At 40.4% G+C, this 15202-nt stretch overlaps 1 protein-coding gene across 1 annotated transcript in view; it reads right to left on the bottom strand.

The window, feature by feature from the left end:
* Window positions 1–3897: 3897 nt before the first annotated feature.
* LOC116219107 (GTPase IMAP family member 7-like) overlaps window positions 3898–15202 on the bottom strand; it is a 15041-nt gene continuing 3736 nt past the window's right edge. Inside the window, exons 2-3 of the mRNA XM_031562059.1 lie at window positions 5520–6320; window positions 3898–3914 (exon numbers count right to left, since the gene is read on the bottom strand). Of these exons, the coding sequence (XP_031417919.1) occupies window positions 3898–3914; window positions 5520–6320 (818 nt within the window). The remainder of the gene's footprint in view (window positions 3915–5519; window positions 6321–15202) is intronic.

Genomic DNA, 15202 nt, shown 5'->3' with positions numbered 1-15202 from the left:
TTGAAACACACACCCAAGGCAACATTTCTTCCCGCAGGTGCACTGCAGAGACACACAGAAGATTCAGTCTGCTGTCAAGCGAACAGGTACGTGAGGAACTATACCATTTTAAAAGACCTTATCTTGACCTTATTTGACACTGTAAAGAGTAACCGTCATTTTTTAAAGTCCTTATCTGATACTGTGAAAGAAGAGTGTAAGCTGTATTTTTTTAAGTTTTTATAAAGACTTTATCTCACACTGTGAAGGGAGTAGCTGGTGCCTTAAGATGATGAAATAATAGGCTGTCAAGACCGTTGTATAAAAAGCTTTTTTTGTCACATTTCCATGCGATGGTCCGACTGCCTAGGCAACTAGTTGAAAAGGCAGGTGTGTGTATGTGTCACATGACCATTAGGATTCATTTGAAGATAACAATACCTCTAGCTGCTTATAAAGTGGCAAACTCTTGCATACTATTTCTTTAACGTGACTAATTTGATTCATGTTCAGTCTCATCATAACAAGTGATGGATTTCAGTTTACGTGAGTATGTTTTTATCATATCTTTCTTTCTGAGCTACATTGTAAAGAAGGGAGTAACTCTCATTTTTAAATTTCTTATCTGATACTGTAAGGAAGGGAGTGGGGGGTGCCATAAATTGATGAAATAATAGGCTGTTAAGACCGGTGTATAGAAGTCAAGTTATAACTAACTCTAACCTGTCTATAGCTATTGTAGCAGTCACACTCCTAATTAGGACATTAACTAGCCTGTATTTGTTTACACTCTTAGCTACACTGTAAATGGCACATAGTGGTTCTGAACTTGTTTGTTTACATGCTGAGCAATGTAGTGTTTAATAAGGATCTATTTCTCTATGTGTAAGCACTCCCCTATGCATTGTTCTCCTCTTGGTTATTCGCCATGCGCATGTATACATTTAATGCAGAACCTCAAGTAAACCAAGTGATGTTTCACGTGTGAAGTTAACCTCCGTGTGAGCCTGATTATTTATTAATAAGTAGTCGCATAGACACGACAAGCAACACTGTAAATGGCACCATAGTGGTTCTGAACTTGTTTGTTTACATGCTGAGCAACACTGTAAATGGCATGTAGTGGATCTGACCTTGTTTGTTTACACTCTTAGCTACATTGTAAATGGCATATAGTGGTTCTGAACTTGTTTGTTTACATGCTGAGGTACGTTGTAAATGCCACCGTAGTGGATCTGACCTTTCAAACGGTCAAAGTCCCCAGGGGTGACGATCAGGAGGACACACAGAGGAAGATCCTGGAGCAAGCGCTTCAGAATAGGTTCCAGGCTTGTTACCAAGACAACCTGTTGAGAGTGAGAGAGAGCACCGCAGCACGGAAACTGACTGTGGGTGAGTGAGAACAGAGCATTCAAGGGGGCGACAGCATGATACTGTTGTCATTCCTGTGCATGGAAATGTTGCGTTAATGTTGTGTTACTGTTGTGTTAATGTTGTGTTACTGTTGTGTTAATGTTGTGTTACTGTTGTGTTAATGTTGTGTTAATATCATATTGAAGGCATGATGCAGGTTTTCACTGAGATAAGACCAGCTTCATTATCACAACAGTCCTGTCCAAAATGTTCTAGGCAGACAGACACACACACACACCCACCCATGTACACGCACACACACACACACACACACACACACACACACACAAACACACATGCACACACACACACATGCACACACATGCGCACACTTGCGCACACTTGCACACACACACACACACACACACACACACACACACACACACACACACACACACACGCACACACACATGCACACACACACACACACACACACACACACACACACACACACACACACTTACTGTCTCATTGATAGCCACATGTAGTAAATATGAATGGGCACATGTTATTGGTCGTAACCCCACACTCTTCCGACAGTCCCAACCAATGAGACGGAGGAACGGCAGCGCTACCGGCATCAATGGAAGAGCGAGGACAGACAGCGCTTTCTCCAGGAGAGACTAGAACTGTTTCTGTCCGTGATAACCGGGCTCCTGTTGGGGATTTTCACTCATGGCTTCTCAGGTCTCATATCTGGGGGCTTGACTGGTGCAGGCATATGGTTTGTGACGGGCCTCTTCAGACACTGGTACGGACCATGAGTGAGGGTGGGTTTGCTCCCTTTGAATCAGAAACAATTTTGAGGGGGTGGTTATTAAATATGACATTAAGCAGGTTTACTAACACATTAGTCCAGCTCATGGTTTGGGGTCAAATATAAAATAAGAATAATAAGCACATAGTGGGTACTTCATGAATAATTAAAACGCACAGTGAGCATAAGCATGTTTGAGTGTCTAAGGACTTTGTTTCCTGTTAACACCACTGAAGCACTTGGCCAGATGAATTAATTAAATCAATCAATAAATAAAGCAATTAACAAACAGCATTGATTTCTGCACTAATTCTCTCGAACAATGTATTTCTGTGTCTTATCCCTAGGTCGGCAGTGAGAGCAGCACCGACATAATCCAATCAAACCTTCCGCACTATCGCAACCGTCAGGAGATCTTCGTCTAAACGTTTTAATAGCACCAAGTACCAAGTGCAGACACACCCTACAATTCAAACACAACACAACAGAAGAGAACTGACCAATAATCAAAATAAACAGAACAGAATCAAAAAATCTTCATGAGATAGCCTACACACAATTACTGTGTGAGATTGAACTGTTCAAAGGTAAGATCAAAGGCAGTCAAATAAATATACACAAATAAATGTGGAAAACCTCTGTCTGTTACTGGTTCTGTTGCCGCGATACTTTCTGTTACTGGTTCTGTTGCCGTGATACTGTCTGTTACTGGTTCTGTTGCCGTGTTACTGTCTGTTGCTACTTCTGTTGCCGTGGCAGAGTCACACATCTCTGTCCGATTCTGAACCGGGCCATCAGTCCGAGGTGTCCAATGGTAACAAATGAATGATCCATCTGATGTTTTAACAGACAGTGACAACCATTCTTGGGTTACTTTTAGGCAGTGGTCAGTCAAACGTGAGGCAAATTCACAATTTGTCAAAGAGTGCACACCCCAAAATACATTACTGCTACTGAAAAAAACTCTGTAAAGATTTGCTGTGCGTCATGTCATGCCACTAACCAGACTCAGTTTAGACTGAGGAAGATATATTATAATATTCCCATATAATGTATAATATATAATATTTATAATATAATGTGATGTAATATTCCTTTTATGGGTGATGTGTGTTAAAGGCCTCTATATATGGCATTTCATCAGTCTGTCATTAGCTTTGTTTCACATGGTAGCATTTATAAATATTACCTTGCCTTCTACCTCCACAATTCCCTGTACAGACATCAGTGATGAAACACTTTTTGTACTCGGCTTGGAATCTTTTATTTTTATATGAAATATATCACTTGTTTGTCTCATTTTAAAGAAACCATATCATGAGACAGTTTGTTTTAGAACAGAGTTTGTTTTGAACAGAACTTCAACTTTCTCACTCTTCTGTGTGTCTATGCATAAACGTCTAGTCTAAAGAACCCTTACATCCGTATAATAATCAGAATCAGAATCGTGTTTATTGGCCAAGTAAGTTTACAAGGAATTTGACTCCGGGTTCAGTGGCTCTAAATGTATAATGGCTATATAATATATAATTACTACTCTTTGACATAGTAACTTGAAAAAAATGTTTTGGGAAAAAGTCAGACCCATAATCCAAACCCACAATAGAGTGTATTTGGCCAACAACCAATAGGGAGCTCAATGGTATTACTGGACATGAGACAGAATGGACAGGGCAAATTTCCTCTGGTGGTGCAGTTCAGGTGAAACACCACTAGGAGAAGCTTGCATGTCATTACAGAGAAGGTTTCTACATGAGCAGCAGTCCTGACAAGTGTAAAAAAAAAGACAAATAGATATATGTTGGAATAATAGGAAAGCTAAATGAATAATATTTGTATTTGTGTTCTATTGCTTGTGAATAGACTCAGTGACACAATCCTCCTTCATAAGCCTAGGCATCCTTGTTCCCAAGAAGTGTTACAGTTATATTGGCTTTACCCATTGAAAGAGCATGTCTATTAGAGTATGATGAATCAAACTGGCTAGATGGCTATGGTATTTTCCAGAGCTTTCTTCTGTCAAAAAGGGGAATCATCCCTGCAAATGACTCCCAACCTACTCTAAAAGTATCACTGTAGTTATTTTTCATAGCCTTTACTTCTTTAAAATAAAGACACAATAATAAATATCCTGTTGCTCCCCCAAGGCCACAGCAATATTTACACCTTTAGAACATAACACCAAAGGTTGCCAAACACTTAGTTATTGGTTATGACCGGGGAGGACTCAACAATGTTGTTCAGTATTCTCCCCTGCCTTCAAACAGCCTGAGTTTTTCACATCATAATAAATAAACACAATGAATATGTACAGACAACAACAACTTGATTTATACACATATTTATTCATACACTCAAAACTATTGTAACGTCCAACATTTCATTAAGCAGATAGGAAGAACAAAGAGTCATTCAATTCAATTATATTATATTTATGTGCCAAAACATTCAAATTGTCTCAAGACAATAGATTAAAAAGGTTCAGTGCATTAAAAAGAAAAGCTAGAGTACATTAAACGTTTTCAACACGTAGTAACATCTCTGCCTTCAGTTAAGGTTAGATTATTTTGGGTTAACTTTATTTGTTAAATAATCATAGATGCATCATAGAATATAAATGTTAAAAAGAAAAAGAAAAGGTAAAGTGCATTAACAGAGAACTAAAAGATAAAAACATAAAATAAACTCAGATGCTCCCTCATCTGGATCATGCTGTTGTTAATTAGCATCATCCTCAGATTCTTCAACATCAAAATGTCTCCCCTACAACTGCTAATGCTGCTCCTGCTGCTGCTGCATCAAATGTGTCTCCCTGCTGCTCCTCCTGCTCCTGCTGCTCCACCAGTGACTACCGACCACGGACACACCAACACTTTGTCCTCCTCTTTTTCCTTCTGTTCTTTCTCTACATGCTCTCTTTTTAGTTTTTCTTCCTGGGCAGTACATGAACACAATCAATATGTACAGTAGAAACAACAGGATTACTATTGCTGCTTCTCCTCTGCTGCTCCTGCTCCTCCTCCTGCTGCTGCTGCTCCTACTGCTGCTGCTGCTGCTGCTGCTTCTGCTACTTTTAATTATGCTACTGCTAGCTTTACTCTTGCTGCTGCTGCTGCTAATTCTTTTCCTGCTGCTTTTGCTTCTGCTTCTGCTTTTGCTGCACTGTTTCCTGCTTCTATTGCTTTTATTTCTGCTGCTGTTGCTGCTGCTGCTGCTTCTTCTGCATTTTTCACTCGAACTAGTTTTAATGCTCCTGTTGCTGCTCCTCCTCCTGCTACTACTCCTGCTACTGCTGCTATTCCTCCTGTCAGAACCGTTGCTGCTAATGCCAATGGTGCTCCAACCACCACTCCAGCCCAAAACCAAATACCGGATCTTTCTTTCTCTTCTTCGAATTGCCTCTTCAGTTTTTCGTATTTCTGCCTCAATTCTTTCATGTCACGCACCTCTTTTTCGAAGTTCTCCTTCAATGTATTCGCGATAACCATCTTTCTTTTTGCGGCATTCACCTCTTCCTCTGCCTTCTGCCTCTCCTTTTCTCTTATTCTTCTCTCCGCCTCGTTGTACATCTCTCTGGTGTAGCATGTTCCCCCATTCTCCTTCACCATGGCCTCAATTTTCTCCTTTAGGTCTCTGACCTGAGTGCTGTCTTTACTCTGATTGTTGAAGACATGATATCTACCCCCACAACATTCAGTAAGAAATTTGAAAAAAGGACTTTTGCACAGAATATCCTCCACTGGTTTCCCCTCCAGCACATCCCCATGAGTGAGGAGCACTATAGTGTACTTCAGCGCCCCCTCACCAAAGTTCTCCTGGATCAACTTCACAGCATTCCTCTCCTCCTCTGTGAACCTTGCATCTAGTCTGATCACCAGCAGGAAGGCATGAGGCCCAGGCACAGACATCTCAACACACTTCTCCAGTTCACCCTTCAGCTCTTCCATAGGCCTGTCTGTATCAAACAATCCAGGTGTATCAATCACTGTAATTTGTCTACCATCCACTACAGTATGTTGATTACTGCACGTTTTAGTCACAGATTGAAGTGAGAAGTCCTTTTCAAAAGCTTCCCTCCCCAGGATGGTGTTTCCTGAGGCACTCTTTCCAGAACTAGTTTTCCCCAGCAGCACGACCCTTAGAGGAGACACTGTGGAGGAAACAGTAAAAACTCTTGAATGGTGTGAAATGAGCAGTAATTGTAGAAAAAGACAGGATCTATATCTACATGACCTCCTCCATATAAGTAATCAACACAAGAGGGTATTGGGTTACAGGGTCACAACATTTACTCTGCCTAATGTTCTTAAGAACATACAGTATGGAAATGCTGTCATGAGAAACACTACTCATGGTATAGTCTAATTTCTTTTGGAATGGGATAAAGGCAATGGAACATGTTTGGTTCTAGAATTAGTACAATACAAAACTGTATTGTATTGTCATCTTCTTCATGTGTACCTGATGCTTGATCCCAAGTGTCTAAGCTTGGGAATGATAGAATATAACACTGTATTTTGATATGGGGCACCACGACAGACATTCATTTATTACAAAACCATGTCACACTGCAATGAACGGAAAACAAAACTAAATTATTGATGTTATGCATTAAATGACTGTTGTGCTTTTCATTTGTGTACAAAAAGATGCAGGCCCTTCTCACCTTGTGGACAAAATTAATTACGTCAACGTAATAGCCAACATATTTACTTTTGTGGCATGAGAACTAGATTGTGCTATACTATGATCATTCCATGTCGTTGAAAATTAATTTAGTCTATTGTAACATGGGTTTGCCATATTATTGAAAGTATGATGTGCACAAAAGGTCTTTGGTCCGATACCCCAGCAGGTTATATCATGAATGTCAAAATGAACATGACTCACTGTCTGGAGGTGGAGAACAGCTTTTTCTCCGTGTATCTAAGAGATATGTGCACAACAATGAATGTTACTTAGAAATGCATGCAAACTGAATACTTCAAACATTTTTTGATAATTAGAGTAAGTTTTGATTTTGCAGAAACAAAAAGGCATAGAATTAAGTTATGGAGTGCCAAACACAAGTTATTCTTTCCTCTTGACTAGCAGATGAAGTGCCTTTACCAGGTCACTGGACTGTCAAGGAATGCACTAAATGCAAACAGCTGTGACACACGCATTTGCACACACACACACACACACACACAAACACACACACACACACACACACACACACATACACACACACTGCACAGTGGCGCAAAGAGATCACTAATAGAAAATAGTTTAACAGTGAAGTAGTGAAGTAAGTGAAGCAAATGTAGTTATAATATATCATAAATAATATTGAAAAGGATGACCGTGTTCATGAATTGAGAAAATGTGAATTCCTGTGCATTATGAAGTTATGTTCATATTTTCCAAATAATTTGCCAATTAATTTGTATATATGGTTGCAATTTTCAATTACATTTCAATTCAAAGATTAAATAACATTGGACCATGTGTGTAGAATCTCAGATTAGAGGAGGTGTTGATGAATAGCACATTACTGGTTGATTTCATGTCAAATCGCCTAAAGATCCCCACTTGGACACATATGCTCGTACACACACACACAGACACACACACACACACACATATTACAGTGTGTTAGCAGTTCACAGTTGATTATTAGAAAAGTGAATGTAATAACCTATTGAAAAAGATGTTCATGAATTGAGAAATTGTGAATAACTCATTTAAACTTGTGATGACCAATTCTATGCATTTTAAAAGTTATGCTACATCTTTTTTTCACAAAAAAGCCAGAATACATGTTTTCCAAATAATTTGCCAAATATACTGTATATCTATATAAGGTTGAATAAAATTGGACTGAGTGAGTAGATATTTTCATTTTCTTCTCAGATTAAAGGAGGTATTTATCAGTAGGACAATATTGGGTCATTCCATGTCAAAGCATCTAAAGGTCCCCACATGACTCCCGCCGTTTTTCTCTGAAACTGAGTAGATGTAATCTATTAACCATTTAATCTTTAACAATTACAACGATAATGACGTGTGAAGTTGCATTCTGCATTTTTTTTTATGCATTCTGATTTATTTTTTCAGATTTCAATGTACCATCATAGTAGGAATTCATAAATGTTTGTATGCATTATATCAAGTATCTTCATCTTTTAGTTTTTAACTGCAATCTACATGTCACACAATTTCTGAAAGCTGGTCACTAAAAGAGAAAAATTCCACTCCGGCAAAAACCCCTAAGTCTCCTCTAGATGCTGATTTATTCCATGCTGCCATATCAATATTGGCGTATGACAGTGCACATGTTTCCCCACTACTGGAAAGGAGGCAGCAGGGACAGGTACAATTGCCTCTAGGTGGTGCAGTTCAGATAAAACACCACTAGGTGGAGCTTGCTTTGTCATTACAGAGGATTCTACATGAACAGTAGTATGGAGCTCAATGGCAGCAGGGACAGGGCAAAATCATGAATGTCAAAAGTAACATAAATTCTATAAGATGTACTCACTTTGGGGAGGTGGAGAAATGCTTCTGCTCCGTGTTCCTAAGAGATCAGCACACAATAATGAATGTTATTTAGAAACACAAGCAGACTGATGTAAACAAATACTTTTATGATAATTGTAATACGTTTTGATTTTGCAGAAACAAAAATGTATAGAATATTCATATTGCCTGGCCAACCACAAGTTATTCTTTCCTCTTGACTAGCAGATGAAGTGCCTTTACCAGGTCACTGGACTGTCAAGGACTGCACTAAATGCAAACAGCTGTGGCACATGCATTTGCACACACACATTCACACATTCACACACACACACACAGACACACACACACACACACACACACTCACACGGGCACGCACGCTCACACACACACACATAGCATGGTGGCGCAAAGAGATCACTAATGGAAAACAGTTTCATATTAGTGAAGTAAATGTAATTATAATATATATTATAAATAATATAGAAAAGGATGACAGTGATCATGAATTGAGAAAATGTGAATTATGTCGACCAATTCTGTGCATTATGAAGTTATGCAATTTTTTTAAGCAAATGTAATAACTTATTGAAAGTGTTATATGACAATATTCATGAATTGAAAAATTGTGAATTTCATTTGAACTTGGCATTATGAAGTTATACTACATTTTTTTTTTTTTTTTTACAAAAAGCCAGAATTCATGTTTTCATGTTTTCCAAATAATATGAATTTTCAATTCAATTTCAATTCAAAAGGTTGAATAAAATTGGACTGAGTGAGTAGAATTATTTATTTTCTTTTTAATATCACATTATTGGGTCATTCCATGTCAAATCCATGTCGCACAGTTTCTGAAAACCAAAGAGCAAAATTCAACACTTGCAAAAACCATAATTCTCAGCCTGTGAGGGACCAAAGCGGCTACCCCATGTGTTGGGATGGGGGCTAACTAGTGAGGGTGGGAAAAAAGGTGTAGGTGAAATATAAACTAAAAAGGTATTTATGTGCTCAACACAGTCTATGCAGTATTTACGTAACCTCACAGCAGGCAAGCACTCCTTCTCTGATGCCCCAGTCGCCAGGAATGAGGTACCCTTTAAATAATCTTTCAAATAATAACCTTTGAGCTGAATTGATTCAAATAGCAATGTGGCAATGTGCCTGAACAAACTTAATTTTAAGCTCCCCAGCAGTGCATGCTTCCGCATACAACCAGCAGGGCGGGAGTGATGAGTGAGGAAGTGTGAGTAAAAGTATGTGTTAGTAATCCAGGTTTTATGTGGGAACAGGGAGTAAGTGGGACCTGAAATAGTGTGTAACACACTACATGCCATGGATGGTGAGCATCATAAACAGGGTGAACAGTGACAATTGTGTTTTAAGTGTTTTCTGTGATACCCTGGGAAAACCGTGTTACAACCATGTAATAGAGTCAGCACCTGAACTCCCGCCAACCCACACTTAGTTCAAATGACTCTCACTTAGTATGAATTTTGCAGTCTATGGATGGATATATGTGTTTGTGCATTCTAGAGAATTTCTACCGCTGTACCATAGAGAGCATCCTTACAAACTGCATCTCAGTATGGCATGGCAGCTGCTCTGTCGAGTAAATCACTGCAGAGGGTGGTGAAAACTGCCCAACGCATCACCGGTTCCTCACTCCCCACCATTGAGGCTGTCCAGAGCAAGAGATGTCTGCGGAGGGCACGCAGCATCGAAAAGGACAGCTCTCACCCCAGCCACAGACTGTTTGCCCTCCTCCCCTCTGGGAGGCGCTACAGGGTGCTCCGTTCCCGGACCAGCAGGTTCAGGAACAGCTTCATCCCTGCGGCTGTCACTCTACTGAACTCTGCACCACGGGGATAGCCCCCCACCCCCACACACATCTCCCCCAGTGACTGTACTTCCGCCCTCCACCCTGGCTTGACTGCCACACACCCTCCTCCAGCCACTGAACATTTGCACTGTACTTCCCTCCTCCACCCTGGCTTGACTGCCACACCCTCTCCAACCACTGAACATTTGCACCAGAATGTTTTTTTACCACTTATTACTGTATTAATCGTACTTATACCATACAATACCTCTTAAATATAATAATACTAATACCTCTTTCACTTCATTTCACTTATTACCACCACTAATACTTACACCTGCACTTTACATATACTTATCATACCTACACTTCTAACTTCAATTGCTGCTATTCTTGTCCCAATTACTGTTCATATTGCATATCTATTTCTTACTGTACGTATCTATTTATTCACTTATTACACTTTACATATGCACATACTCTGCACTTTTTGCACTTCTGGTTGGATGCTAAACTGCATTTCGTTGCCTCAGTACTTGTACTCTGTGCAATGACAATAAAGTTGAATCTAATCTAATGACTGTTCAAAGTCGCTCTCACGCTCTTTGAATATCCAGTATATGGATGGAGAGAGAGAGAGAGAGTGTGAGTGAGTGAGTGAGTGAGTGAGTGAGTGAGTGAGTGAGTGAGTGAGTGAGTGAGTGAGTGAGTGAGTGAGTGAGTGAGTGAGTGAGTGAGTGAGTGAGTGAGTGAGTGAGTGAGTGAGTGAGTGAGTGAGTGAGTGAGTGAGTGAGTGAGTGAGTGAGTGAGTGAGTGAGTGAGTGAGTGAGTGTGTGTGTGCGCGTGGGTGACTGTTCAAAGTCTCTCTCCCGCTCTTTGAATATCCAGTATATGGACAGACAGAGAGAGAGAGAGAGAGAGAGAGAGAGAGAGAGAGAGAGAGAGAGAGAGAGAGAGAGAGAGAGAGAGTGAGAGTGTGTGTGTGTGTGTGTGTGTGTGTGTGTGTGTGTGTGTGTGTGTGTGTGTGTGCGCGTGGGTGACTGTTCAAAGTCTCTCTCCCACTCTTTGAATATCCAGTATATGGACAGACAGAGAGAGAGAGAGAGAGAGAGAGAGAGAGAGAGAGAGAGAGAGAGAGTGTGTGTGTGTGTGTGAGTGTGTGTGTGGGTGGGTGTGTGTGTGAGTCTCTCTCCTGAGTCAGCTATTCTGACCCCATTCTGGCAGAGAAGGGGAGAGAGAAGGGGGGATTTCACCTTTGATTTTTACAGACTTTGACTCAGATTTGAATTTCATAAAATAAGTTTTGCAAAACAATGAAATGCTCACAAAGGCAGCTTTGTTGTTGTTGTATCCTGCAGCTCAAGTTCTACGGTTGGGCTGTCATGTTGTTGTGTTTAGCACTTGTGGGCTACAGACAGAGCATGTTGTACTGTGATGGAGGGCCTTTATGGGTCCTGGGTTCAACATGCAGAGCGTGTTAAGGCTGTCAGTTGTGTGTTGGTGTTGTATCCTGCTGCTCAATATCTATGGTTGGGCAGTAGTTATATTGGTTAGGTTGTTCGGTATGAGTACTTGCATATGACAGTGAGAGGATTAGCCGCTGTGGGAAGTCCCCTACCAATAGCACAAGGACTGAAACATATTGTCCTGTGACTAGCTAAACTAAAATAAAAAATCAACAAAAAAAAAGACTTATATTGCAATTTGGAGCTGTGGTGAAGGTAATTGTTCTTACCATTCTTGGGTGGATGAGCTCTACTCTTCTCCATCGTAGCCGCTGTCTTGTCCAGCAGTTCCAGTCTCCAGATCTCTATATATAACCACACAAGGATTGAAGAGGTGGTTGAGAAAACAAGACCATTAAGGCTTCACAGTGGTTAAGAGTGCCTGTACTCCAGTAGCATGGATAGAGAGTAAGTCAAGTCCAGTCCTCTGCCAGATCCTGGGTTCCCTGGATATCCACTTATTTTATGTCCCTGTCACTTCACTCTCATGCTTGTTGCATTAAATGATTCTGTTAATCTGCCAATGTGTCTTTCCATCTAGTCAACTGTTACGGAAGAACATTTAGTGAAAATTAGAATATGTAAAAAAAATAGTGTTCGAGTCCCCCAATGTGTTTTAGCGTCTGAAAAAAAGGGGCTATGGAGGACCCTGCTCCTGCTGCACCTCTCTCTACTGTTCTCCACCAGCCATCCAGCAGACTCCACCTCCCTCCACCTGCTGGGTCATCCTCCTCCTCTCCTCCCTCAATCACTCAACTTTCACCCATGTTTACAAGGTTCAGAGTTCTAAAGTCGTGGCCATAAATCTTTACAATGTCCTATACAAAATATCAGGTCATATCAGGCTACCTAAAAGAGTCTGACAGGCCTAGGACTTTGGAGTGTTAAATGAGCCTGCGCTGTTTGATAACAGGTAGGCTACAAGTCAGTACATAGCTCAGGGTGATTCTATGGAAATTGGTCTTAAAATTACGTTTTTTCAGAAACGTTGACACATTTGTATCTTGAGGCAGCGAAAACCAACAAAAATAGTCTGAAGTTAATCGCGCATTATTTCACTGCTATGTAAAGGGCGCACTATGCCTGATATGCGTCTACATAGAAGTTGCACAACGCGTGGACACTGTTACACATTCAGGGACGCTTACCAGCGCACAATTATGCAAAACAATGTTACAATCTCAAAGACTATTACTGTACATCAAGATATTTAAGTCACAAGATTTGAAAGCAGCACTCGGAATTCATAACAAACAACACATTTAGGAGCTGTCCTTGCTGTCCAGAGTTCCTAATGAAAACTGCATGTCCAAACTAGCTTCGTCAAATCATTGTTGATAGAGCTGCAAAATAATTCCAATGTTCTTGTTACAATGCTTAAACCAAAGTTACGTTGTTTTTGCTAGGCTGAAGTGAGGGTATTACAGCTAATTTACGTGGGGCAGATTGTTACTGGAAAAAGTTAATGACAAAACTTACCACTCAGAAGCGTTCATTTCCAATCTCAGAAAAACCGGCTGTTCCTCAAGATTTGTTTCCTCCTCCAATGAAGCTCAAACATAGATGGTTATGCCCACACGCTCCGTGGTTCACCTCTCATGACACATTAGGTGGATTCACGGCGAATAAAGACACTAGACACTGAGAGTGGGCGTTTCCGGGGTTGTATTGATAACGGAGAGGTTTATAGTGAGATTGACAGGTCAACAACCAATCATGGCGAGCAGTTTACCTTGTGGGTAGTTACCTTGCTAACGTGTTAACATTAAACAGCTGGCTCAGACGCCTTGCAAATCCCCTGGGACCAACCAATAATACTGCAAGTCCCACAATGCACTGCCACCGCGTTGGTAGTCTACGTCAATTTAGGCCCGCAACCGCGAGCCCTTGCCCCACTGTGCCAAAGAGAGAGTATTTGCAATAACCAAATAAACAACAAGAACTATAGCATAATATATAATAACATATAATATATAACAGAAAACATATACAGAACTTTATACAGAAAGTGTGAAACTGGAATGGGAAGGGGTTGAGGGGCACTAGCCCAATGTCTATACTTCTGTCAGGGGGGGAACAATTTATTCATTCTTTTTTTATATCCTCCAACTACTGCTCCTTGGGAACAGCTTCTACAGAGGGGCAGTATATAATGCCCTTGTCCTGGCTGTGACCAGTCTCTGCTGTCCAGAACTGCCCGCATTTCTTGTTTTCGGACTGGAGCAGGAGTGGCAGAGAAGAGGCTGGCACCCAGAGCCTGTGGAGCAGCACCCAGCACAGGCCCCTGTGAGGTCACTGGACCCAGCATGAACAGCTGAGGGCCCGAGGGTGGAGCAGGGAAGAGTTCTCGCTGGGGGCACGTTTATGTGTCAGGTACTTTAGGTTTGTTTGTTGACTACCTAAATAGCCCTTTAAATGAAACAATACCCCACCCACCCCCCTTATACATCCAGAATACATGTTACGCGACTATGGAGAAATATGCAGATCACCATGAAATCTCAATGATTGACCTAAAATTGTAAAGAGATATTCTTTGGGTGTTTGATGGCTTCATATTATTTCTAAGTACATATTGTTGTTATCTATAACATTTGGAATAGAAAACTATTTCTGTTATCAGGAAAAGTAACAATGTGATGAAAAAAGGTGATGTTTCTTATATATTTTATACAATTACAGCCTGGGGTTAAATTGACCCCAAAGGACACCTATGCGTATAGCATGTGTACAGGACATTGAGAACATATCATAATGTTAATTTTTTGTTTATCCAATTGTCACCATTAAATTAGGAATAGTCATTAAATATGAAGCAAAACAAATTATGTCAATTATTTATTTAGAGACGTTAAACATTGAATCGGGTCAAATTGACCCCAAACTTAATAGGAGGGTTAAGTTAATTGACATTCTTTCTTTGCCTAATGTAGTTCCGTTTTTCAGCACTTCATAAAATCATATCACAAATCATATTTTGTCTCGTTTTTCCTCGTTCCTCAAAGATCATGTGTCAAGCTTTTGAGACAGAATTGTTTCTAATCACTGTTTAAGAGCTTAATTCAATTCCGTACCACACGTGATTTTCCCTGACTGAATCTCCAGAATGTTTCACAACTAGACAATGCTACACTTTTGTTATCATGAGTGCCTCCTTGTGTTGACAATAAATGACCTGATTTGTAATCAGAGTTGTCAGCGAATTGTCTTTGAAAGTAAGAAGAC

This window comes from Clupea harengus, chromosome 24 (assembly GCF_900700415.2).
Source record: "Clupea harengus chromosome 24, Ch_v2.0.2, whole genome shotgun sequence".
Taxonomy (NCBI): Eukaryota; Metazoa; Chordata; class Actinopteri; order Clupeiformes; family Clupeidae; genus Clupea; species Clupea harengus.
The sequence above is the reverse complement of the archived record's forward strand: the minus strand, read 5'-3'. Positions and strand labels throughout refer to the sequence as shown.